The sequence below is a fragment of the Nycticebus coucang genome, chromosome 6 (assembly GCF_027406575.1).
Source record: "Nycticebus coucang isolate mNycCou1 chromosome 6, mNycCou1.pri, whole genome shotgun sequence".
In the NCBI taxonomy this organism is placed as follows: domain Eukaryota; kingdom Metazoa; phylum Chordata; class Mammalia; order Primates; family Lorisidae; genus Nycticebus; species Nycticebus coucang.
In genome coordinates this window covers 125,426,162-125,450,858 of record NC_069785.1, presented here as the reverse complement: position 1 = coordinate 125,450,858, position 24,697 = coordinate 125,426,162, and the positions used below count along the sequence as shown (strand labels likewise).

The following is a 24,697-nucleotide window of genomic DNA, read 5'->3' as shown; positions in this document are numbered from 1 at the left end:
AGTCAGGGCATATGCCTGGTTTCATTTGTTAAATTCACCAGGTAGAGAAGAACCCTGGGAAAGCGGTTGTACTAGTGACATAACTTTGAGCTCTGATGGCAGATGCCAATTGAATTAGTGGTTTTAATGATGCATCTGGGAAGATGGAAGCTGGTCGCTTGCTGTCCTTCAGGAATACAGGACACTGGGGTGAGTAGAATGCTGGAAGGCAGGGGAGGGTGCAACCTCTGAGTTTTCAGCCTCGAGCTGAGGATGGCCTATCCTTAGGCCTGGCTTGAAGCAGGCTCCAGGGGGCAGCCAGCATGTGCCTGGGCCTTACAGGGCTCGGGGAAGATGGAGACATTTTAGCTTTGGGGGTGTTAGCAGCTCTTGTCTGAGCAGTGTCATGCTAAGCAGGCCTTTGAGGTGCTGTGGACTCTCCTAGGAGTGGAGCTGTAGCTTCTGGGTCTCTGGACTTCCCACCCTCCCTAGCCACTGACACGTGGGATGGATGAAGCTGCCACATTGGGGAGTAGAGGAGACAGAGGTTAGGGGGGAGGAAGGAGAAAGGTAGGGAAGAGGAGGGCCACGGGGAGGCCGTTCTTAACTTGGGAGGGGCCTGCTGGCCAGTGTGACCTGAGCGTCTCTGCCCCTGCTCTGTTCTTCCCTCTGCCCTGAGCCAGGCTAGAAGCGAGGCTCCAGGGGCACCGTGCACAAAGGCAGAGAGATATATAGACAGACACCTCCCTGTGAGATGACAGAACTCGAATTTGCACAGTATAGTAGAATCCTCAAAGCACAGCTATAAACAATGTTTCATTTTGTTCTCACAATAATTTTATGATGCACATAAAGCAGATATTATTATGCTCATCCTCCCTACTTTACTGAGGAGGAAATTCAGGAACAGAATGCTAGAAACAGTAAGAGCTGGGACTCCAGCCTGAGCTTCTGGCCGCTCAGCCTCACACGCTCTTTCCACTGCCCCACACGTGGCTCCCGCTTACCTCCCCTGATCCGTCTTCCTTCTGTCCCCACAGCTTGCCCTGCCTGCAAACCTCATGCCTCTGGCCCTGGCCAGCCCCGCCTCTCTTCAAAGCTGGCTGACAGGCAGCTTCTTGAGACTGAACTAACAGCCCTACCTCTTCCAGCTCTCCCAGGCATGAGCTGGCTGAAGAGGTGCAGAAAAGGAGTCACTGGAAACTGGCAGGCTTCCCCAGGCTGATCTCAGGCAGAAGTGTGATCCCACACCTTATAAGAAATACATTTCAAATGAAGCAGCATATAAAACTCCGCTCCTCCGCCCGAAAGCAGCCCCCCAGTTCATAAATTTAAGTAGCTCTAATTTGTTTGCTGGCTGATGTGTGAATAAGCTTCTGAAGTCAGTGAATTTTCCATCAAAGCCAATAAGCAGGAAGTTGCTGTGCTCCGGGAGCACGAAACAACCTGTGTGGGCCGGGGAGGCGGGAGGGAGCAAAAGCCCTTCCAGAGCCAGCTCATCTGCCCCTTGACCGTGCTCCTCGGGGAGGCCAGGGAAACCTGATTTGCTTACAAGGCAAAGTTCTTTAAGGGTCTTTTAATGGAATAGAGAGGCACTACTCTTAGAAAGGGGACAGGCAGTGGGGAGAAAAGTGTCAGCAATTGGAGGGGCTTTCCATTTTGAATTTTCAAATCCCAACTGCCAGTGGGTTTTGAAATGCCAGGTTGTCATAGGAAGTCTCCGTTGAACAAGTTGGGGAGCTCGAGAGAACTCTCATGGCAAAATCCTCAGGGCCCCAGGGCTCTGGTGTCCCCATTGGTGATAAGCTCCTTAGAGCCTGGAAGTCACATCCCGAGTGCCCCCTGCACAGGTCTCAGCGATATGGGCCCCACATACCCAAGCCCCTCATTCACTTCTGTGTTCAGTCTCCAAGCCAGTGCTGACCCCACACTCAAGAAGTCCCCATCCTAGAAGGTTACAGGAGAGGCAGGCATGGGGAGCATGTAAACAGAGGGACAGGGGCCGGAGAGGGCTTTCTGAGCTGAGTTTTGGAGACAAGAGTAGGAACAGCCAGGTGAGAAACAGGGGCGGGCACAGATACCTGTGCCCATGCGGGGAGAGAGCCTGGAGTGTCCATGGCCAACACACCAGTTGGTACTACGTGGCGGGGGGAGGGTGTCTGAGGGGCTAGTGCAGGAGAGGAGGCTCCCAGGACAGCAGCACCCAGCACGTGTCACCCTAAGTGCAAACAGGGGCCACTGAGGGGGTTTTAAGCCCAGGAATGACACTCTCACAGGTGTTTCTCTGGTAGGAAGGTTGGACTAGCTGACCTCCAAACTTTAAGAACTTAAGATGTTCCGTAAGATGTTGTCAACTATTTTAAACCTTATGCCAATTTCCCCTCCTCTCCCGGCTCCTTAATTAAAAGGAAGAAATCAGTGACTTCTCAGTAACCTTCAAAGCAGCCCCCGAACTACCCATCTCCTCCTCCGCTCTCTCCAGCTGCATCTGTAGCCTCTGACTGTCTTCATCAAAAGCAAAGTCACTCCAGCTGGCTCTGGGGGAATCACCAGCCAGGCAGCTTCCCCGGCTGGCCCACTGAGGCCTGTCCCCCAGCCGAGGCGCTGGCACTGTGACTGCTGATTCCCAGCAATCAACCTCCCCCACCCCACTTCCTCCAGTGCTCTGAGCCAGGTCCCGGCAGAAGCAGCTTCAAAGGATCTGCATATTTATGGTAAACTCCTTCCTCAAATTGAAAATGTATTACAGGGTAGCAATCATGATATACTCTGAGCCACTCCCCCCGCTGGCAACCTGTCTGAGCCTTAATGGTTCTTCTGCTTAGCACAGATGAGACAGGGGTGATCGTGGCAGCTGGGGGAAGGGCGCAGATGCCAGTAGGACCTCTCCACAAAGAGCACGACACCCTCCCCCCTATTCCTTGACCCATGTGAAAGCAATGTCAGGGCAGAAGCTCATGGGACAGGCAGAGCCTCTTTTATGGTTTTGTCATTCTATGTATAATGTTTGCTTTTGAAATGAGGGAAGAGGTTTGGAGGTGAGGATAGGCATGAATTCCACTGGCAGGTATGCTCAGATTGCCATCAGAGCTATGGAAATAATTTCCTGGGGTTCCCAGCTGCAGAGGGCCATGGTAAGAAACGGGGCTGCCTTCCCCCTGCTCAGGGATATGAGCAAAGCCAGTTCAGCTGCTGCTAATGCTGGAAGATCCTGACCCCCCGTCAGGGAGAGCTGCCTGGGAGAGGGCTTCTGTCATGAAAGATGGCAGGGGAGGAGATTAAGGGAAGGCAGCCTGACCTCCCAGCAACAGGTGGAGACCTTGCTGGAGGTTGGAGGTAGATTTTATGAGCCTTCTAGAGAACACCACATCCATGAGTTCTTGGTGTACAAATGTGACTTGGAAAAGCCATCTCATCCCTCCTCTGCCTCTGGTCAGAACTGCATTAAAATCATTCCAAAGAACCAGCTCCTTGAAAGCTGAGGTTATATCCATTTTGGAAAACAAAATATGGTTATCAGCTTACTCACAAGGCTTTGCACTGGCCCCTTCCTGGCTGGCCCTGCCAGTTTCTCCATCTCCATAGGAACAGAGTGAAATAAATCAGTGGTCCAAGGAAAGCATGGCTCACGTCTAGTTTCTATGAAAAGTTCATGTGAAAAGAACCCTGTGTATCTGTTGGGGAAGAAGGGAGGTGGAATAATTAATTGATCCCAGGGCCCAGAGAATAGAATGAATCAAACATTTGAAAACTAAATTTCTGTAAACAAGTGAAGGCAGCAAATAGAAAGTTAGTGTTCAGTTAGACGAGACTAATGTTCCCTGGGTGTTCTCAGCTCTGGGATGTTTAGCCCATCTGAATTTTGGTGTCCAATTGGGCCTTGTGTTGTAACAGAAACCAAAAAGCATTAATGGTGACAGATTTGGAGGGTATGATCATGTTACCAATAGCTGTGGGTCCTTCGTTGGGGAAGGAAAAATAAAGGGACTTGATAGCCCCAGCACAGCAGTGCTTGGCTGCAAATTTTGCCTTCATGAGCTCTTGAAGTGACTGTGACTCATTTATCTTTCATTCCCACCCGTTGACACAGGAAAGGTGGTCAAAAATGTTATGCTAAATTAGGGAAGGAAAGAAAGAAGGAAGGAAGGAAGGGAGGGAGGGAAGGAAGGGAGAACAGAGGGAGGGAGCGAGGGAGGGAAGGGAGGGAGGAGAGAGGGAGGGAGGGAGGGAAGGAAGGAAGCGAGAACAGAGGGAGCGAGGGAGGGAAGGAAGGAAGGAAGGGTCAAACTGTTTTTAAATATTTGAAGAACTAGTAAGAAATAGGAAGCATACTAGTCTGAGTTGCTCTCTGGGGCAGAATTAGGAGACAGATTGTGACCCACTGTCTGGCAGAACTGGGAATGTGTCCCTTGAGAGGCAGTGAATTCTCCAGCCCAGGACATGCTGGGGGAGAGTCTGGGTGGCTGTCTCTCTCAGGGGCACGGCATAGAACATTCTTGAATTGCATTGGAGGAGTCACTGAGAGGCCCGAAGGTCTCCTCCAACATGTTCTGTGGCAACTTTGCATAATGGAAAGACCTTGGACATTGACGACAGCTAGATGCAGCTCAGCTCTGAAGTCTGGCACGTAGAGGCTGTGTGAATACAGATACAACACTTTATGTCTGTGTCTCAGCTCCCTCACCCACAAGGCGAGAGAATAGCTTTGATGCAGGGTTGATACAAGGCTGAGAAATTTTAAATGCATACATATACCACTCAGCATAATACATCATGTAGGCAACAGTAAATGTTCGCTATTATGATTATGTCAGTAGAGCCAGCTTTCTGTGTAATTACAGGCAGCACCGGGGTGTGCCACGTGAATCTAGTTTCAGCAATCCTTGGTTTCAGCCAGATGAATTGTTGAGGGGTTACCATCTTCATTGCTCACAGAGAGAAAACCGAGGCCTCCCCATTGTGATACACCATTAGCCAATAGAAAGAGCTGAGATTCGCATCTTTAACGAGGGATGTCAAACCTCGAAGGCTTAATTAGAGCCTGTTAAGCCATTTCCGATCCTCAGATGAAAGTTGTGCTCATCTTATAACAGCGCTAACAAAGTCGCTCGGGGGCTGCTCAGAATCTCTGATCTTTAGACCAAGTTAAATGAAAAAAAATTAAGGGCCTTCTAATGTTATGCTTCTTTTTTCCCCTTAGCCTCTTTCAAAGAGGATTTCTCCCAAATTGGGAAGGAAGCGTTGGTGGTGTACTGGTGAGCACAGCTGCCTTCCAAATCAGGAAGGAACACATGCTGTCCAGGACATCATCTGGGGGATAAGAAGAGAGACTATGGGATGGAGAATGGAGACCTCACATAGGCAAAACCTGGGGGATGGAGCTGATACAACATTGTGCACTTTTTTTTTTTTTTTGAGACACAGTCTCACTATACCGCCCTCTGTAGAGTGCCATAGCGTCACAGCTCACAGAGGTGAGGCTTGGGCTTGAATGATTCTCTTGCCTCAGCCTCCCAAGTAGCTGGGACTACAGGTACCCACCACAAAGCTGGCTATTTTTTCTGTTGCAGTTGCCATTGTTTTTTAGCTGGCCCAGGCTGGTTTCAAACCCGCCAGCCTCGGTGTATGTGGCTGACGCCATAACCACTGTGCTATAGGCGCCAAGCCAACATTGTGCACTTCTATACACATAAATAAATAATTGGGAGATGTTCCTGGTTCAGAAATGTTACAGGACACCTGTGAATATTCTCTCCACCCTATTCCCCCACCACAGTCTCCAGTAGAAACTTCAGAGAGTCCCAACATGGAAAACCCTCTCCAAACAGAATCAAAATAGTAATTTTTTAAATGGTAAAAAATAACCCTGAATTCTTGAAAGACTATTTTTAAAATGGTAATATGCTTTAATCAGCCACCGGCAGAGAGTGTGGTATTTGGTTCAGACATTTTACCAATTACAACCCACTGAGTCCCTGCATGGTGCTTTCTAAATAATCAAACCCAGCTCTTAATAGTCACTCACCCAGGCAGGAACAGAGAGTAAAACCCAATCCAAACGAGAAGACGCCATTATAAAAGAAAGCCCAGGCCAGAGGGTCATTAGGAACCAGAGCCGCCCTGGCTCGCAGCAGGTGGCAGCGAAACAGCAGACCTGGGTAAAAGGGTTTTGGTTTGGGGATTTAGGGATTCCAGGAAAGCGAGGAACACCTGGGAGCAGGAACCCAAGATCCAGAGCATAAATCCCACTCTGCTCAAAGTCCTTGCTAATAGCAGGACGAGGGCCGAGTTCCTCACTCTCCCTGAGTTTCACTTTTTTTATTGGGAAAAACGTGAATTTATCTACCTTAAAGGGTCATCCTCAAGACTGGAAGTGATTTTTGCAAAGTGCCCACATGCTATGCAAAAAGGTACTCGAAAGATATTATTTCCTTGGTTCCGTGTCATTTTCCCCTTTCCTGCCGGCCTCACCTTGGGTGGGACTGGGAGAACGCTAAAGCACAGATACATTCTTCCCACCCTGGAAGAGAAGCCCAATTAATTAGCACTTCCCACACCATTTCTTCATCCTGTAATAAGCACAGGAAGGACACCCGGCAAGAGGCAAAAAGATTGGGCGGTGATTGGGAAGGGACCTGGGGACCAGCGCTGCAAAGCTACATCTGTGCCCAGGATACATCAGGCATCGTTCTGACTTGGTACTCGCGGCACCTGCACCAGACAGGAAAGCGGCAGGACACTCACCAGATTTGTTGAAGAAAAATGGGTAATAAAGAGGATAATCACCATCTACTTCATGAGTGCAACGAGGAGTGTGTGTCCCTTAGGGTAGCTGAAGGTCAAAAACATCCTCTTAATGGTCACTTACGCAGTGGACTCCATTCAACTTTAGCTCAGAAGTATGGGAGTGGGATGTGGGGAGGCCAAGCCAAAATTCTATGAGTAGAGGCTGTCTACTAGCGCACTGACTGTCAAAGACTAGTCTGCGGGCTACAGGCATTACAATTGTCTATCTGGTTGCTAGTTGAAAACATGCGGATTCCTGGAATGCAGCCAGTTGGACTGAATCAGAATTTTTATCTGTGGGGCCCAGGGATGTACAAGTTAATTTAAAGAAGCCTGTTGTTCCCTTTCAAATGCACACCTACGCTGGAGAAGCCTGCCCTTGTACCACTAATGTATACTTCTGTGAAGAAGCTGCAGCCCATTTTAGCATGCCTCAGGGCTAAATCCCTCCCTGGCCCTGGCTGGGGGACAGGGGAGGCTGAAGGATGGGCCCTGGGAGCTGATGATTGAGACTCTGTCTCAAATACATTTTGAGCAGTCTTCTTAATGACTCAGGCAATCCTGTGGCCTTGTAGCTGGCACAAGCCAGACTGAGTGGCAGCTGCCGGAGAAGCAGAATCAAGGTAAAGAGGTCAAAGCTGTGACTTGAGTGGAGGGAGAGATCAGGGCGACTAGCTGGCTCTGTCACCGCTGGTGTTTTCTATGGAGTATGCTGGGGTCGGGCTTGGCTTAAGCATTATGTCTTCCCAACTTCTCCCCCACCATTCCCATTCCCTTGTTCCTTTCCGCGTTTTAGGTTTTCCCTCCGAGTGCTTACCACTCCCAGCACTATGTCCTATATGTATTTGTTTACCCACAGCCTGTCTCCTACTAGAACACAGGCTTCACAAATGCACACTTTCTCCATTTTTACAAACCTCTACGTAGAAGAGAGCCTGGCACATAACAAGCACTCAGCAAAGGGTTCATGAAAGAATGCTGTCCAGGACATCATCTGTGGCATCATCTGGTTGTTCTTCACTTTCTATCCCCCAAGGATACCGGGGCTCAGGGAAAAGTCTGCCTGACAATTTCCCTACAGGCTGGCAGCTTCCCTTGTTCCAGGTATTATGAGCTTAAGGGCATAATCTGAGTATAATAACCCAAATTGGTACTTACTATTTTCTATGTCAGGCTCCCTCACCAGACTGTGAGCTCTATCTTAGCACAGGGGCCGGGTTTTTCTCTGCACACTTTCTCCATTTCTTTTCCCCAGGCCCAGCATGGTGCCTGACAGACAGTAAATGCCACTTTATAATATGCTAACCCTGTGGTTTCTGGCTGCCTACCTGCCCCTGCCCCATCTGAGACATTATGATCAGTGATTGATATTACTGTTGCTTGCAGACAGCTCTGGCCCAGGGCTGTGAGCAGTTGTGGACAGAGCAGGCACCTGGACCCACTTCCTCTCCCTGTCTGGGACTCTTTCCTTTCACTGTTTTATCTTCCAGGAAGGGTGACCTGGTCTTGTAGCCCAGCACAATCACTGGCCTCCTAGATAGCACCCACTGGGCCTTATAAGAAAGGCTTACTAGAGCCTCTCAGATGTGGGGACAGAACAGCGGGAGGTAACGTGACAGGGCCTCCAAGATGCAGTGATGACTGCATCTGTTTCTGGGCTCTGTCTTAGGCCTACCCAGCCAACTCCTGTGAGGTGGAGTCTAAAAATCTGCCTTTTCAAGATTCTGATGCATAATTTGGCATAATGTTTAAGAACGTGGACTTCAATGGTAGATGTATCGGGGTCTAAAACCAGTTCTGCCAATACTAATTATTCAGGGACAAGTCAGTGAATCTCTCTGAGCCTCAGTTTCCTCAAGTGTAAAATAAGGATTAACAAACAGTACCTATTTTGTAGGGTTAAATGGATTGTATTTATATGACCCATTCAACAGGGTAGAAGGCCCATGTTAAGTGCTTACAAAATGGAAGCTGGCTGGGCACGGTGGCTCATGCCTATAACCCTAGCACTTTGGGAGGCTGAGGCGGGAGGATGGCTTAAGCCCAGGAGTTGGAGGCTCCTGGAGCTATGATGATGCTATTGCACTCCAGCCTGGGTGACAGAGCAAGACTCTGTCTCAAATACATTTTAACAAATAATGGAAGCGGCTAAGATGATGGTGGTGGTGATGACGATGATTCTTCACAGTCTCCCGGAAAAGGTGACTCTGCACCTCTTTCAGTAGTGCATTCCCTTGTTTACCCACTTCAATGTGCCTGATTCTTGCTTACCAGCCCTTTCCAAGGTTGTAGAAAAGCTAGCTGCATGATAGGGAGTTGGTTACTAGGGTGACAGTGAAGGCAGGAGCCTTTCAAAGCAACATTGGAGTGGCTGTAAGATCCCTGTTCCCTCTGACGGAAGAGGATAGGGTAGAGAAGAACGAAAAAAGAGTAGGGAGCTGAAAGGAGCCGGGAAGGACAAAGCGTCTCTGAGATGACGGGGACACGGGTAGCAGACAGGAGAGCAGGTGTGTGACTGGCACAGGGGGCAGGGGCTGAGGGCTGGGCAGACAAGAGCTGACAGGAGGGAAACCGCTTCCATTCCAGTGCTGGAGGGCTGCCTCAGCCCACCTGGGATCCAGTCCGTGCCTTACCAGCGGCTAACAGAGGTTCCGGGGGTAGGGTGAGACTTAGCGGGTAGAATACTACATAAGAGTAGAGAAGCTCTGAGAATTCCTTCCTTTCCTGACAATCCCTGGCCTCCCCTTGTGCCCCACAAAGCACAGTTGCCCCCTTGGGGTACATGGTTTCCCCCGGGGGGGGGTGCCGTCTTTCACCCTGGGCTTAAGCCATCCTCCCACCTCAGCCTCCTAAAGTGCTAAGGAATATTATAGGCACGGGTTGATCTGGTGGCAGGAAGGGCTAGACCACTGTGGACCAGGAACCTTGCACAGGGTACAGGATGTCTGGGAGATAACTGGGAGCAAGAGGCCATCCTGAGCACTGTGGCATCAAAGAAACGTGCTGGGAACAGAGAAGGGAACAGAAAGCAGGGATGCTTTACATCCCGGCAGCACAGCTAGGCTTACCTGCCGGAAACCGTTCCTCGTGAACTGTAAGATTTTCAAGGCATAGTTGGACCTCTGTCCTTTGCTGTTGAATTCAATGTGGCCGGTGAGACCTTCCAATTCTACCTGTCCAAGAGAGAGTGAGTTACAGCACCAAACAGGCCCCATGTTCTGCTCGGCTCCAAGCGAGCTTTCCACACAGGCACTCCCGAGGGTACCCATCAAGAAAAGCCATCAAGAGCCCTTCCCCTGCCCGCCTCCCACCACAGCACCTAGAGGTAACACATATGATGTCCCTGGGACAATTCAGACTTGGCTGGGGCTGCAGGAGAAAGATGCCCCATATCCAAGCACAGTCATGACCCTCCACCAGGCCCTTGGCTATCAAAGCGCCTACACCCTGTGGGCAGCACCTCACCCACCCCCAGTGTGCAAGAAGTCAGGATGAGCCTACATTTGCCTGTAAATGCAAAATCCAAGACACTCTGCACCAGGTTCTCTGACAAGAGACACCTTCTTCATGGGGTAGAGATCCACACCCAACCCCCAGAGGAGGCGGACCCTGGGAAGGTAGACCCTGGGAAAACTCAGCACTAGGCTGCTGGAAGTCTTAAGCCTGAAATTCCTGGATAGGTCAGTCTCCAGCAGCACCGCCCTTGCCCATGGAGCTTTGCTGGGTCCACTACTGAACAAAGGGGCCAGGTTCCAAGCCTAGAATTCAAAAAGGCCTTCTGAACAAACTTCCATGGTTATTAGGGAGCAAATGTGAGCCATGATCCTGTTGACTGGGGCTGTGATCTACTAGGGAAACTCGGAGCTGAGGGCTCTTACACCTTGAACTAGGTGTCTCCCCCCAGGCTGGGTGGCTGTGGCCGAGCAGGGCCTCAGCTGCTCCTCACCATGCGCAGGTAGTTCATGAGGCTAGTGCCGTGCTGCCAGATCTGGGCGGAGCCGCAGGACAGGGGCTTCACACCAATCTCCTGGCTCCGGTTCAGCTCCTGCACTGCGGTCACCACGGCATAGACGGCATCAAACAGCAGGGCAGAGGAGAGCTGGGAGAGGAGAGGGAGTGGTGGAGAGAGGAAGTGGGGGAAACAGCGGAAGGGAGGGGTGGGGAGGGGGAAAATAAGGGGAATGGAGGAGGAAGAGAGAAAGGCAAAGAAAGGGGAAATAAGGGTGCATCTTTGTCAAGCTTGGCCCACCTCCCATCTCTCTACCAGTTCAACTTCAGCTTATAGTTGGGGGGCTCACCACAGCAGGCAACAGTGGCAAAGGCCTCTCTGATATTGAAGTGTCAGGCTAGCCCGTTGGGTCCCAAATAATTAATTTCAAAGCGATGTATCCTTTTCTCTGTTTGCTCCAGGGAGATAAGCAACTTCCATTGCTCCCAAGAATCCCCAGGAAGGGGGCGGGGATGCTTATCTCAGGAGGAGGAAGGGACCTGGCCACACCCCTCACATTTACCCATTCTAGGAGTCTTGGCTGAAGGCGGCCTCCTCCAGAAGACCCCAGGATATTGTTTCTTCCTAGATGTATCTGCTGTCACAGTCCGCTTTGCACTATTTAACTTGATGAGTACATATAAAGCATGTGGCAAGTTCAAAGCTCAAAGACCACTTAATATCCTATTCCTGGGATAGAGTGCAGAGGGATGGGGAAGGGCGGGGGGAGGAGACAGGACACACATCAGGATAAAGTGAGACTGAGTTCCCAACGTCATTTTTCACAGACCTAGAAAAAATAGTTCCACGCTTCGTATGGAACCAGAAAAGACCCAGAATAACCAAAGCAACTACACATGATAAGAACGAATCTGGAGGCATCACTTTAGCAGACTTCAAGCTACATTACAAGGCCATAGTATCCAAAACAACATGATACTGGCACAAAAATAGAGTCATAGGGCAGCGTCTGTGGCTCAAAGGAGTAAGGCACCGGCCCCATATACCGGAGGTGATGGGTTCAAACCCAGCCCCAGGCCAAAAACTGCAAAAAAAAAAAAATAGAGTCATAGACCTATGGATCAGAACGTTTGCACTCAAATGTTTATAGCAGCAAAATTCACAATTTCAAGCATGTGGAAACTACCTAAGTGCTCACCAATCCATGAGTGAATTAACAAATTGTGGTATAAGTACCATGGAATGCTATTCAGCCATAACAAAGATGTGATCTAGTATCTTTTGTAACAACTTGGATGGACTTGAAGACCATTCTCCTAAGTGAAGCATCAGGAGAATGGAAAAACAAACACTACATGTACTCAATGCTAAATTGGAACTAGTTAATCAACACTTAGGTATACACATGGAAATAAAACTCCAAGAAAACCAAGCAGGTGAGGGAAGGAACAGGGTAAATTCACACCTAACTTGTGCAATGTATATATTCCAGGGAAAGGACACATTTATAATGTTGACTTAAAATGTGCAGAAGCAAATGATACGACCAAAAAATGTCTGTAGCCCTGTAATATTCTGAAATTTAAAATAAGAGGTCTGGGGTGGGGAGAACCAAAGAGGGAGATTATCTGGCTGTGAGATCAAGAACGTACTTCTTGGAGTGGAGCTCTGAAGGATTCTGTAGATGAGTTCCTGGATATGGGGTGGGGAGAAGCTGGGGAAAGAGAAGAGCTTTCCAGAGGGACAACTGCAGCAGCAGAGACTTGGAGGTGGAAGGTGCAGAGCCCACCAGGAGACAGCAATAAATCAGATACCTGAGGGCAGGCATCATGCCGCTGAGGGCCGAGCCATTTGTGTGTTCATATTTTCATCTTCTCTGTTAAACTTCAAGCTCCTCAGGGTAGGGGACATGTAGGACCTTAATCTCCAAATGCTGAACAGCCTCTACCATGGGACCTGACAAGGGGTTGGCCCCCCAAGACATACTTCTCAACTTGTATTAAATTTACTCTTGGCTGAAAGCTGCCCAATGAGTTAAGGTAATGTTTGTAGCTTTTGGGGATGGGAAGACTGGGGTGTGTGGGTGGAGGTGGGAGGAACTGAAAGAAGACTTTTGTCCTTGGGGAATGTGTGATCTACACACTGTCTGTGTTTATGCAAACAAGGTCCCTGACAAGGAAAAGCTAGCGAGTGTAAGCGATGACATAGTCAACACTGTACCAGAGCCCTGAGGGCGGCCAAGGAGGGCAGGCAGAGGCCTCCTGGGAGCAGTGCTGTTGGGGGGGCTTGGAGTCCACTGCTATAAAGCAAGTTTTTCTACTGACTTACGACATTCCACCATGGGCAGCTCAATATCGCCCCTTCCAAGCCTCCCCTTTCAACTGAAGGCTGCCAGAGCGCAGTTCCATATGACAGTCCCCTTTCTGGCCAGGGCCTGGGACACTGGCCCCTCTAAGATGGGAGGGAGCAATGCCACTGTGGATATTTTCATGCTCCCTAGACACAGTGTAAGCCAGATGCAGAGTAAAGAAGTTGAAGGCACGAATACCAAACCCCGAGTCTGGATCCTTGGCCCTCGCTGTGCTGCTGAGTGATCATGGACGTGTTACTGAACCTGTCCGCGTGAGCGACAACTTTTATATCTGTACCAGAGAAGCAGTGCTCCCTGCCTCCCATGTCTGTAGGAATGCCATGTCAACTATAAGCTCCAGGGATCAGCATTCCTGAGAGCAGGGGCTGTGTACCCCCAGGTCCAGACAGGCATTAGCAGGTGCTCAGGAAGCAGGCCTCGAGCCTGGTCCAGGGAGTTAGCAAGAACCGGGAGCCTCAAGGGCAGAAAGTGGGCTGAACATGACCTTATTTCCTGCCCCGTTTCACTGTATGTTGCACCAAGAGGCCTGTGATAGCAACTGGGGGAGCTGATTTTGGATAATCTCTTAAAAAGCAATTACAGAGAAAATCAGCCAATCAAGTTTCTCTGCTCCTGTCCAAGTTCACCTGCAATGCAAAACTACCTAGCCAGCGTATGCTTTCTTCCTCCCTCTCTTTCCCTGCTTCCCTCCCTTGCTTCTTTTCTTTCTTCCCACCTTACTCTCTGGCAGCTACCATGGACCTCAACACCTCTCGACTGTCCACAGTGACATCCTACCAGGCCACTGAGTCCCCTCTGCTTCTACCTCTGTTCCTGTCTGTCCCCTGGTCCTAAGGCCACCTGAGACCTTAAAACTAAACAAATAAGGGTACCCTAATCCCACAATGGGGCCCAGTGGAAAACTCTGCAGTCCTGTTGAGCTGGGCCGAGCAGCCACCTCCTGAGCCCCTCCATCCATCATCTTCTGCTCTCTCCCTCCATCCCCTGCTCTTTCCCCGTGCTGCCTGGCCCCCTCTTTATCTGATTCCAGGTTCACCTGCTGGATGCTCCTCAGCAAGCCTGTCCCTGTCCTTGTCCTTTGCACATAATTCACTTCCCCCTGAGCACATGTGGCTCTTTTATTAATGGGCCTCTCACATTTCCTTGCCAAAAGGACATATGGAAATTACGAATGCTACAGACTCTGTTTTTCTGGCTTAGACAAACATCTGCTGGAAGGGGAGGCAGGTACCCCGACTGATATTGGCCTCCAGCTCCTTCAGTCTGGCTATTTAAACAACACCGTGAGCCACTTGCTCTCCCTCCTTCACCCTCGCCTCTCCATTCGTCTCTCCATTCTAAGATAAACTGCAGAGTGTTTGAACAGGAAGGAAGTCTAGAAAACAACTGGTCGGACGCTCTCATTTTATGAATGAAGAAACTGAGGCTCAAGGAGTTCTCCTCTTGCCCAAGTCACAAAGGAAGACAGCACAAGGCCAGAACCCAGAACCCTTTGTCCAGCCTGGTTTCCTCCCCTCTCTGTAGCATCGCCATCCCATCTCACTGCCCAACAAGGCTCCCCTTGAGAGCCGGGTTTGTCTTTGCTCCAACAGCGGTTCTCAACCTGTGGGTCATGACTGCCTTTTAAATGTATTAAAAGTTCGTGGTATTAGGAAGGTTGAGAACCACTGCTCTAACCGGCTTATTCCTGTGCCTAGTCTCCCAGGACAACTGAGAACAACCTTTCAAAATATTGTTACTCAACAGCAGACAGGAGTATTGGACTCTTAGGTGAGGGCTGGGGGCAGGAGGAGTGGTGGGCCTGCTGGCCCGACTGACTGCCCTAATATTAGCCCCTTCTTGGTTAACTGGTATTGAGGGCCTGGGGTATCCCTAACCAGCAGTGGCCTCCCTACCACCCAGTCTCTCCTTCTTCCTCCCATTTCATTTAGGCGCCCACCCCTCCCCCAGGCTGCCAGGAACTCAGGAGGCTGACCCAGCCCCAGTTTCCAGGTCAGCCTGAGCGGCCCAAGAGGCTTCCCATCTGCCATCAACACAGGATTCAGGACTGGGCAGGAATAATGACTGAGGATCTGCTTCTCAGGAAAGTTTCCTGTCTCCAAAGAGAGACAGTCCTTCCTCCTCCTCTGGACATGTCTGGGTTTGGGTTGTGATGCTTGGAATCACTGCAGCCATTCTGGCTCTGGCCTGAGCACAGAGTTGACACCACAGGCAACAAAGCAGAGAGAGAAAGACTTGGGTGTCCAGACACATCTCGCTGAAGTCTTGCTAAGCCACACTGTAACACATTTCTTTTTTATGCATAAGACAGTTGCTGCAAGCCAAGAGCACCCTAACTGGGTGCTCTTTTCAGGGCACTGTGCACCCGGCCCAGAGAGGCCTGGGTCTCACCCACTCTCTGCAGGGCCCTTCCTCCATTGAGCCGTGTGCTGGTCTCTGGGGGACCCCCACATGGCAGGCTCGTAGATGGAGCCCGCCACAGTGTTCTCACATCCTCCCACCAGGCCCCGAGCTTGTACCTGCCACATGCTTGCTGCTGGTCCCACTCCGTCTGGGATGCGGGTTTCTTGGCTGATGCGCTCTCATCAGCGCACAATCTAGATGCTGAGAGATCCGCGTGTGTCTGCTCCCAATGCTCTTTGGCATCCTTAACATCAGGGGCTTCAAGATTCTTCTAGTGCTTTAGTAATAACCCAACTAGGGTGGCAGCGGGGAGAAGTCCTCAAGGTTCTCACTTCCTCTCCACCTGTGTGTGGCCTCCAGAGCAGGGACACGTGTCCCGCATCCCCAGGGGGCTCAGGCTTCCTGGGTCCTCTCTATGGTTCAGCCTGGACTGGCTCCAGCTGACACCTCCTAAACCCCAAACACCTTCCATCCATAAACAGGCCCCTGGCAAACTGCCCAGGCCTCTCACCTGGACCTTCCAAACTACCTTCCTGAGAACTCGCCTCCCACCCCTCACACCCTTGTCTGTCTCCCTCAATCACCAATCTCCTCCCCTTACCCAATTTCACCTCCGATGGTGTATGAGCCTGTCATCTCTCTGCCTCATCAATTTTTCCATCTCGTTTCGGATCTCCATCTCGAAGCATCTTTTTTGCTGTCCTAATTGGTTTCTCTCTCTGCTATTATTTACTCATTTAGCTCTGGAAAGCATTTGGGACTGCGGTCGGGGGAAAGTGGCTTCTGTTACAAAAGCCCGCTGTCCATGTCTCCACTTCTGGGCCCTCCTGGGGAGGGAGGGGTTCCTGCCGTTCCATTCCCTTTCCGCTCTTTCTGGAGTCTCCGCTCCCCACCCGTGTGCGTGCGCGCCTCTTGGTTTTATCTCTGCTTCTCCTGTCTCTGTCTCTTCTAAATATTAAATCCCCCAAAGGGCTCAATCCTCATTTAAAATCCTCTCTTCTTTCTTGGCACCAAAATGTTGCTTGGCAATGAACCCTCCATTCTCTTGTTTTTATATTTTCATTTGGTTCTTCATTGTTATTTTCTTTTGAGCTGTTTGCAAATTGTTTAGGGGAATGAAAGACTCTGTATAAATTAAGATGAATCAATTCTGACTCAGAGACTGGTGGCTGAGTTCCTTCCCCCTCTCCTGAAATAAAAATAGGGATATCTTCTAAACACACACCTGTAACCCTCATCTTTCCCCAAGCCCAGGGTGACTGGGTTCCCGGGATACTCTTGAATACCCATTGGTCACTGAACTTCTCTAGCTTAAACTTTACCCCCACCCAACATAATACCAGGACAGGCACCATTAAACTCTCATGGAATCATTCTTACAATCTGGATTTTATTCAGTGAAATAAACACTTAATTACAAACATCTGCTTTAGCCTAAATTCTAATTACTTAATCTAGCCATCTGTAATTTTAATGATTTTCCACGATTTTTGTTCTTTGCAACGTGATTAATGGGAATGGCGTGTGAAGCTGTGGGTATGATGTGTCTCTGCTCACAGTATTCCTTCCTCTTCTGCTCACACTATCCCAGTTCGTGCCTGCAGTCGGCCACCCGGCAGGTAAGGCCCGGGAGGCAGACTGAGCTTTCTTTTGTGGTTACCTGTTCCTTTAGCCACTTCCTCTCAGTGCTGCCATTAGAGCTGGGCTCCTTTTCTAGAAAGCTCTGCCTGGAATACTGAAGCTCTGACCGGGAAGTTGAGGAAGAGAGGGAGAGGCTTGGACACAAGTTGGGAGAAAAAAAGCAAAGCAAAGAAGAAAATGCCAAGGATGGAGAAAGAACAGGGAACCCTAAGGGTGTGTGTGTGGGAGAGAGACAGAGAACAGATGTTCTGGGAGGAAGAGAAGGGGAGGACAGAGAGGAGAAGAGACAGCATCCCCACCGAGGCAGAGCTGGTTGCAGCCTTTGTAGAAAGCTCAGTGGCAGAGACGAAACAGGCTGTGTTTTCCCGGAACTGACTCCTCCTTGCTCGCCAGCTCCCCGGTACTTGGAAGAGCTGGCATGTTCACGCTGAGAATTTCTCAGCCCCCAAAGAGACAGGCAGAGACCCGGCTTTTCAAAAGGTAATCGCTAAACTGAGAAGCCTTGAGAGGGTCTGTCACTGCAGTGAGCCTCCTTCCCACACTCGGAGGGGAGAGTGTCCGTAATACCTTCCCCCCCCCCCAACCCCCAGGAGGCCACAGAGGCGATGGTGGAAGTATCCAGTGCTGGAAGGCAGATGGAGACTCCAGTCCAGGTTGCCTCAGAGTGCTGACCCCGGGAAACCCTCGGCGCACCACCTAGCTCTGCTGTGCCTCAGTTTTTGTGCTTGTCAAGAAGGGGTAAATGGCCACTCTTGACCTTTAAGAGTTCCCCCAGAAGGGTCAAGGTGAGAAGGGTTGGAGCAGCTCTGTCCTGATGTGAAATCTAACAGACAAGCACCCCACTCTCCTCAGCAGAAAACAACACTGGTCCATTTTTTTGGCAAGGATGCCAAAGGGGCTTCGTGGAGAGAAAGCTGGCTGCAGCGGAAGCAGCACCCGTGGGCACACAGGGACAGCTCCAGGCCGGAGGCTGCCGCTGATTCTCCTCACAGCGTCCCCAACAGCCCTGAGACGGGACAGCTAAGCCCTTCCTCACTCTGGTTCTCCACCCCAGCACAGAGGTGCCTCAGAGAACACTCTCCCTCACAGAACGTCCCCCAAACGTTTTCAGGGAGTGAGTGTAAGACTCAAGCCTTGAGAGGTCCCCTAAGGTCAGCACTCTGAGATCACTGCAGCCCTCAAGTGTAGAACAGTCCCCTGGATGGTCACAGGTGCCGCTTCTGTGCCCGGGAAGGAGACACGTGAGGTTGGGCTTCTATCTTTTAAACTGCCCTGGATGCTTCCACGAGGCGGGGTGCCCTTCCCAGGCCCAAAGAGCTAGTCCACACATGGCCCTGCCCTCCCCACAGCGGGCTGCAGACCTGCTCGCTGTCTGGCTCATGGAGAACCAGCGCTGATGTATCTGTATCCTTCTCTTTTGGGAAGCCTTCCTTGCCCTCTGCAGCCAGGACTCAGAGGCTTCCCTCGGCCACTTTCCCGGAGGTGGAGGTGGATCCTGCTTCCACTGGCGGGTACCCAGGACAGAGACTTTGGTCCTACTTCACCGTACAGTCTATGCATGCAGGATGGGCCCCCATCCTTCACCCCACTCTGCATTCGGGACTTTCGTCCTGTGACTTCACCTTTTTTCCCTGTAAACAAGTTCATTTCCTTGCTCTCTGCTTTTAAGTTTGTCTGTGTGGCTTTCTTTGGCCAACAAGATGAGGGCGTACCTGTTCTGGGAGCCTGAATCTAAGAGGTCTTAGGTCTTTTCCTTTTCTTCGTCACCCTTCTGCAGTCATTGTGAGAATATGCCAGGCTGGCCTGCTGTCCAGGGACGGCTGAGAGGTGTGTGCAGCAGAGCTGCCCCAATGGACCAGTCCAGGTCAGACACCAGCAGAGCTGCCCAACTGGGCCAGCTTAGATGAGCTCTCCCTAGCTGACCCTCAGATGCATGAGCTATATAAATATATGCTATGTTGATATATGCTAATGAGATCTTGTGGTTTGTTATTACACAGCATTTATGTAGCAAACGCCAACTGGCATATTTACTAATACCTATCTCAGCCTCTGGCATATAGTTGTTACATTAATTTACTCCATGAATAACCGTCAATTGAAGATGGGATCCTGCCCCATTTCAGTCTCACAACGGTCCTCTAAGATGATCAAGCATACCTGCCCAAAATTGCAGATAAAGACTCTGAGGCCCAGAGAGGTTACCTAAGATCACACAGCAAGAAAATGGCCAGGCCAGTATTGGAATCCAGACCACTGCCTCCAAGGCCAGGGTCTTTTTAGCCTGTATGATCACAGCCAAACCTGGCCTGCAGCTGTCTGAGAGGGACTCCCTGGCCCTTCTGTTGGGTCCCACAAAGGATCCCACTAAGTACCAAGGGTCTCTCACCTGCCTGCTCATGGCCAATGTGGGCATGAATTCAAGGGCTGAAACCTGCAGAGAGAAACTGGCAATAGAGCCTGGGACCTTTTATTTCATGAAGCCACATAGCAAGTGAGGTAAGGCTTGGGTTGGAGAAGTGGAGGCAGATTTTTTTCCTTCCTTATAGTCTGCTGTGAGCCTTTCAGTAGGTCAACACCTATGAAAACACTGGCATGACAATGGTAAGAACTGCAGACTTGGCTAAGAGAACAGGGCTTGTGCTGCTGAAGGGATGAGTCTGATTTTGCATGTGACACTGTGCTTGAGGACATCTTCACTGTCCCTAAAGCCAACTAATGGGGCTAAAGGCCCCCTTCCTTCAGATGCCTCCTCAATCCTTTCTGTGGGATATTATCTCTTTCAGGTCTAAAATCACAGGGTGGGATGTGCTCTATCAACCTTCCATGAAACTCCATCCTCAAACCCTCTTCCTCTGTTCAGTTTCCTAGATCAAAGCTTCCTGAGTTTTCCATGGGCTCCGACCCACTTATCTACCCATTACTTCCTAAGATTTCTACCAGGCTACATAATGGCAAAGGAACAGAGTTTTGTGAAAGGTCACTTTGTCCCCGCCCTGCCTGCAGAAGGCCCACCCCGGAACTCCACGTTGGCTAACTTCTAATTAGATGTCTAGACACATCTTTGCCTCGGGCATATCTTATCAAAGACAGGCATCACTCCTATTTGAAAAACCCACTGGACAGTTTCCCATTCCAGAAAGGTACCCGATTCCACTGCCATCTCCTATGCCTAATTCTTTTCCATTTTAATCTCCAATCCATTATTAGACCTGACTTGGTCACTCACTCACTCTGCAAATAGCTACTGACTATAGGCATGCATTGTTTAATGAAGGGACCAAGTTCTGAGAAATGCATTGTTAGGCAGTTCTGTCACTGTGTGACCATCACAGGCGGCGCTTACACAAACCTACACCCTCGAGGGCACCTTTCACCGCCTGGTGGTGTAGCCTACTATACACCTAGGTTGTATGGTACAGCCTATTTGCTCCTAGCCTACACACCTTTACAGCATGTCCCTGTGCTCAAGACTATAGGCAGCTATAACACAATGATAAATAATTTGTGTACCTAAACAGAGAAAAGGTAGAGTGAAAATACAGCATTATAATTTCTGGGGCCACCCTCATGTATAGGTGGTCTGTCATTGACTGAAATGTTGCTATGCAACACATATGTATTCATTTTGCCAGGCCCAATTACAGTCCAGTATGGCAAGGAAATGATGGTCCTAGAGAGGGGAAAAATGGTACAGTGGTAATATAGATAGCCACGTGGCCTGGGTTCCATCCTGGTTCCTCCACTCACTAGTTGTGTGATGCTGGGCTATTTACTTGGCCTTTTGGGGACTCAGTTTTATCCTCTGCAAGATGGAGACATTGTTACTTCAGAAAGTTGGTTCTGAGTATCCCATGGGCTGTATCACTGGGCTTTTAAAAAATGAAACAAAGTATGTAACAGGGCTAGGACAGGGCACAGAAAGCCACACAATCCTGGTCTTCTGAACACATGGGCACGAGCAGGTGTATTTCACCGGCCCCACAGAGGAAGAACATCCAGCCCACAAGAGAATGGCCAGGGGAGGTTGGCTTCCGTCTCACGCTCACAGGGTAAGGAAGCACAAGGTGGGGGGTGGGGGGTGGGGGGAGGGCAGGAGGAAGCCTCTGGGGGAGGCTCCCACTCAGGAAATGTCCAGGGTAGGAGGTGGGAAAGGGCCAGGGTCTGGGAACCTGGTTTTACTGGGCAGCAGGTTTGGTGTTTTGCCCATCCCTCCCCCTCACCTCATTCCAGCCTAGGCTTCGGTTTCCTCATCTGAACAATGAGAGAGCAGATGAGCGAGCCCCTTCCATCATAAGACCCCTGGATGGCTCCCTCAGGAAGTTCTTGGCAATAGCAATATCAGGAGTCTGGCCACAGGAGACTTGCAGACATCGCCAAATGACAGCTTGTGCCTCCACACAGCTCCCTGCCCAGGTCTGTTGTTTGAGAGCTCACTGCTTCCCAAACCTTATCCCTTACAACCACATCCCAGCACCTCCACACATCTCTTTTTATGAGACTGGAGCAGGGGGAAGGCGGCTGAATTCCAGGAGGGCTGTTACCCAGACGTTGGTCCACAGAGGGGACACCAGGTTGAAGCCCAAGTGGGTACTTACCGCGGGCCCGGTGAAGGGTACGTGGTCGCAGTTCTCCTGCCAAGAGTGGTTGAGGCTCTGGGCAAACTCTTGAAAGAAAGCATGGGATTGGTTGAAAATGGAAAATCCAAGGATGTTGACACGATTGTCCACGAGGCTGTCCATTCTCTGGAGCGAGAACTCCTTCGGCAGTAAGAAACAGAGATTATGGTTAAGAAGAGATAAGGGCAGGGAGGGATGACGTTAGAGCAGGTCTAGGTACCTCATTCTAGTCTAAGACATAAACACACTCTGGTGGGAACCAGGGCTCCAGAGGTAAGAATGTTTTTTTTCTTTTTTTCTGGGATCTAATAGTATCATGGTCGGGCGGGGAAGAAAAAAAGAAAAATAAGCAGAATGATCTGTAAGCAAAGTACATCCAAAATTCCCTGGATGGAGAGAAGAAACCCATGTGCCCGGTGGAGGCAGGCCTGCATCCATGGAGGGAGTGATGCTTGAGGTGTGTCTGAAAGGATGTACAGGTATTTTCGAGGAGGAGTGGGTGGACAAAGGCTATTGCAGCTGGAATTCACTGTGCATACAAAGCTGTCCATCGTGTACTTTTCAGAAAGCATCATTCCTTAAAGTGTGATTCTATCATCAGGATCGCCCAGGTGCTTGTTAAAAAATGAAGATTCCTGCACCCCATCTACCACCCTCTGAATATGAATCTGGGGAGCTGAACCCCAAGAGTCTGCACTTTCGGCAGGTCCCTGAGTCTTATGCACCTGAAGTGTGAATGGGCGCACAGGACACGTAGGGAAGGAATGGTGAGAAATGAAGCTAGACAGTCAGGGGGGCTGGACTATGAGGGCCTGGACGCCAGGCTAGGGAGCCTGCACTTTGTCCTGTGGGTAATGGGACCCACGGGGACTGCCAGAGGAGAAGTGCCAAGATCAAGTTTACTTTCTATAACTCTTGACCTGAAGGTCTGGAGGTAGGGTTGTGCACTCCTTTGTAATTATTTTTTTCATTCATTTAACAAGTATTCATGTGTTTACCGAGTGCTGGACACTGGTCTAGGCACAGAGAAGATGCACCTGCTGCTCTTGAGGACGTCGCTAGTCAGTGGGAGGGACAATGAGGACACAAACTGTCACCTACGAGGGGTGGGAGTGGGAGGCTCTCATTTTAGATGAGGTGCTCAGAGAAACCCATCTGGGATAGGGACATTCAGAAGTTCAAGAGAGTTCTCCCAACAACCTTCATCCAGTCCTCACCCTACCACCTGGCCAAGGCCAAGTGTTAGCCTGCAGGTGTGAGCGCCACCAAGGCCAGTCACAGGGCAACGAGGCAGGAGGGTGTGGGTTATTCACCTCACTGATACCCATTCCCGGAAAAATGCCTTGAAATGCGGGCAAGGCCATCTTCTTTTGTTTTTTTTTATTGAATCATTGCAAATTAATACATTCCTTTTGGAAAGATACATGGAGAACACTCAGAGATCTAAAAATAGATCTGCCATTCAATCCTGTAATTCCTCTGCTGGGCATATACCCAGAAGACCAAAAATCACAACATAACAAAGGCCATCTTCTCACACTGAAGTCACAGTCATCACACATTTGTTCCAAGCTTTGTGCCCCCAGGCACATAGTACTTACAGACCCCAGATCAACCCATCAGCCACTCGGCCTGATGGCACGTGTCTTGGGCTTACTTTCTGGTCAGGCTGAAGCATTGCTTTCCTTTGGGCAGACTCCTTTTCTGAAGACTTAACTGCTCCTGGCTGCTAGCACTTGTCTCACTCCCTTGCTAACATTTCCAGCCTCCACCGAGGCCTGGGGCTTGAGCTCGCTCACCCAGAGCCCGGCCTCATTAGCTTCTCCCAGACAGGAGTTACGAAGCCCCCTTGGTGCCCCCAGCCCCTGACAGAGTGGAGTTGGATGAGAACATAGTGTATTTTGGATCCTGCCACATTCCTATCAGGGAAACACAGGCCTGCCAGAGAATGTATTGATTCCTGAGCTGACATTACCTCCTTTCTCGCTTGCCCATGAGCTGTGGGCTACCAGCAGGAACCCAGGGCAGATGGCTAACGGGAAGAGACATGCTTGGCAATGGTGAGACCACTGGGGCACACAGCCAGGCTGCTGCCCCAAACCCCAGGGGCCTCACTGGCCATGGCTGGTGGGTACTAGAGAACGTCCTCTTTTCCCCGGCTTCCTTTTCAACATGGGCGACACATCACCCCACCTCCAACTCTTCCCCCCACACATAGCCTGAAGGACGGAGGCCCATGTCAAGAAAGCACCCACATCTTGGATGCCCACAGACTCCCATGTGCAGTCAAGGGGATATAGTGTATAAGGACTTCAATGTTCAAACCCAGGTTCTGTGCCATACTGGCTGGGTGACCTTAGCCTTTGGCTATTCATTTTGTAAAATAGATGCAGTAACATTGGCAACCTTACAGGCTGTTTCAAGGGAAAGCACGCTGTATACAAAGGCTTAGCATCCTATGTGGCGAATAGGATGGTTACTGAAATAGATATCAGGAAGCCTCTGGCCCTCTACTTCTTTAGTTCCACTTGTTCTGGAAACTTAAGTTAGGAAAGTGCTTCCTTCAAATGCACGTTATGGGCGGAGTTAAGAGTGAATGAGTTAACTACAGACACTTAGAGGTAGTTTATCAAGAAGTCAGCCAGTATGTCTTCCTGCCTCTTAACTCCTAATTTCTTATCCCTCAATTATAGCCTCCTTACAAAGGCAGCTTAAGATAAAAAGATTCCTGAAAAAGATTCCTTGCTAATTCGTTCTATTTATAATGCCTAGTGGGACAGCTTGTCACAGGACAGGAAGGAGGGGCTCTTTTACCTCCATTTCTCAGCTGGGAAACTCTTTCTTATGACCTGAACCCAGACTCTCCTGCTGCTGGTGAAGGCGACTTTCTAAAAGAATATGGAAATATCACCAATTTATATACAATGAAAATCTCCTACACTAGTATTT

At 50.0% G+C, this 24,697-nt stretch overlaps 1 protein-coding gene across 2 annotated transcripts in view; it reads right to left on the bottom strand.

Moving 5' to 3' along the window:
- Window positions 1–24,697, bottom strand: part of GRIK4 (glutamate ionotropic receptor kainate type subunit 4) — a 465,962-nt gene that overhangs the window by 95,752 nt on the left and 345,513 nt on the right. For both annotated transcript variants that reach the window (XM_053595472.1, XM_053595471.1), the window contains 3 exons: window positions 21,728–21,889; window positions 10,712–10,864; window positions 9,834–9,938 (listed from right to left, as the gene is read on the bottom strand). In XM_053595472.1, coding sequence (XP_053451447.1) covers window positions 9,834–9,938; window positions 10,712–10,864; window positions 21,728–21,889 — 420 coding nt within the window. The remainder of the gene's footprint in view (window positions 1–9,833; window positions 9,939–10,711; window positions 10,865–21,727; window positions 21,890–24,697) is intronic.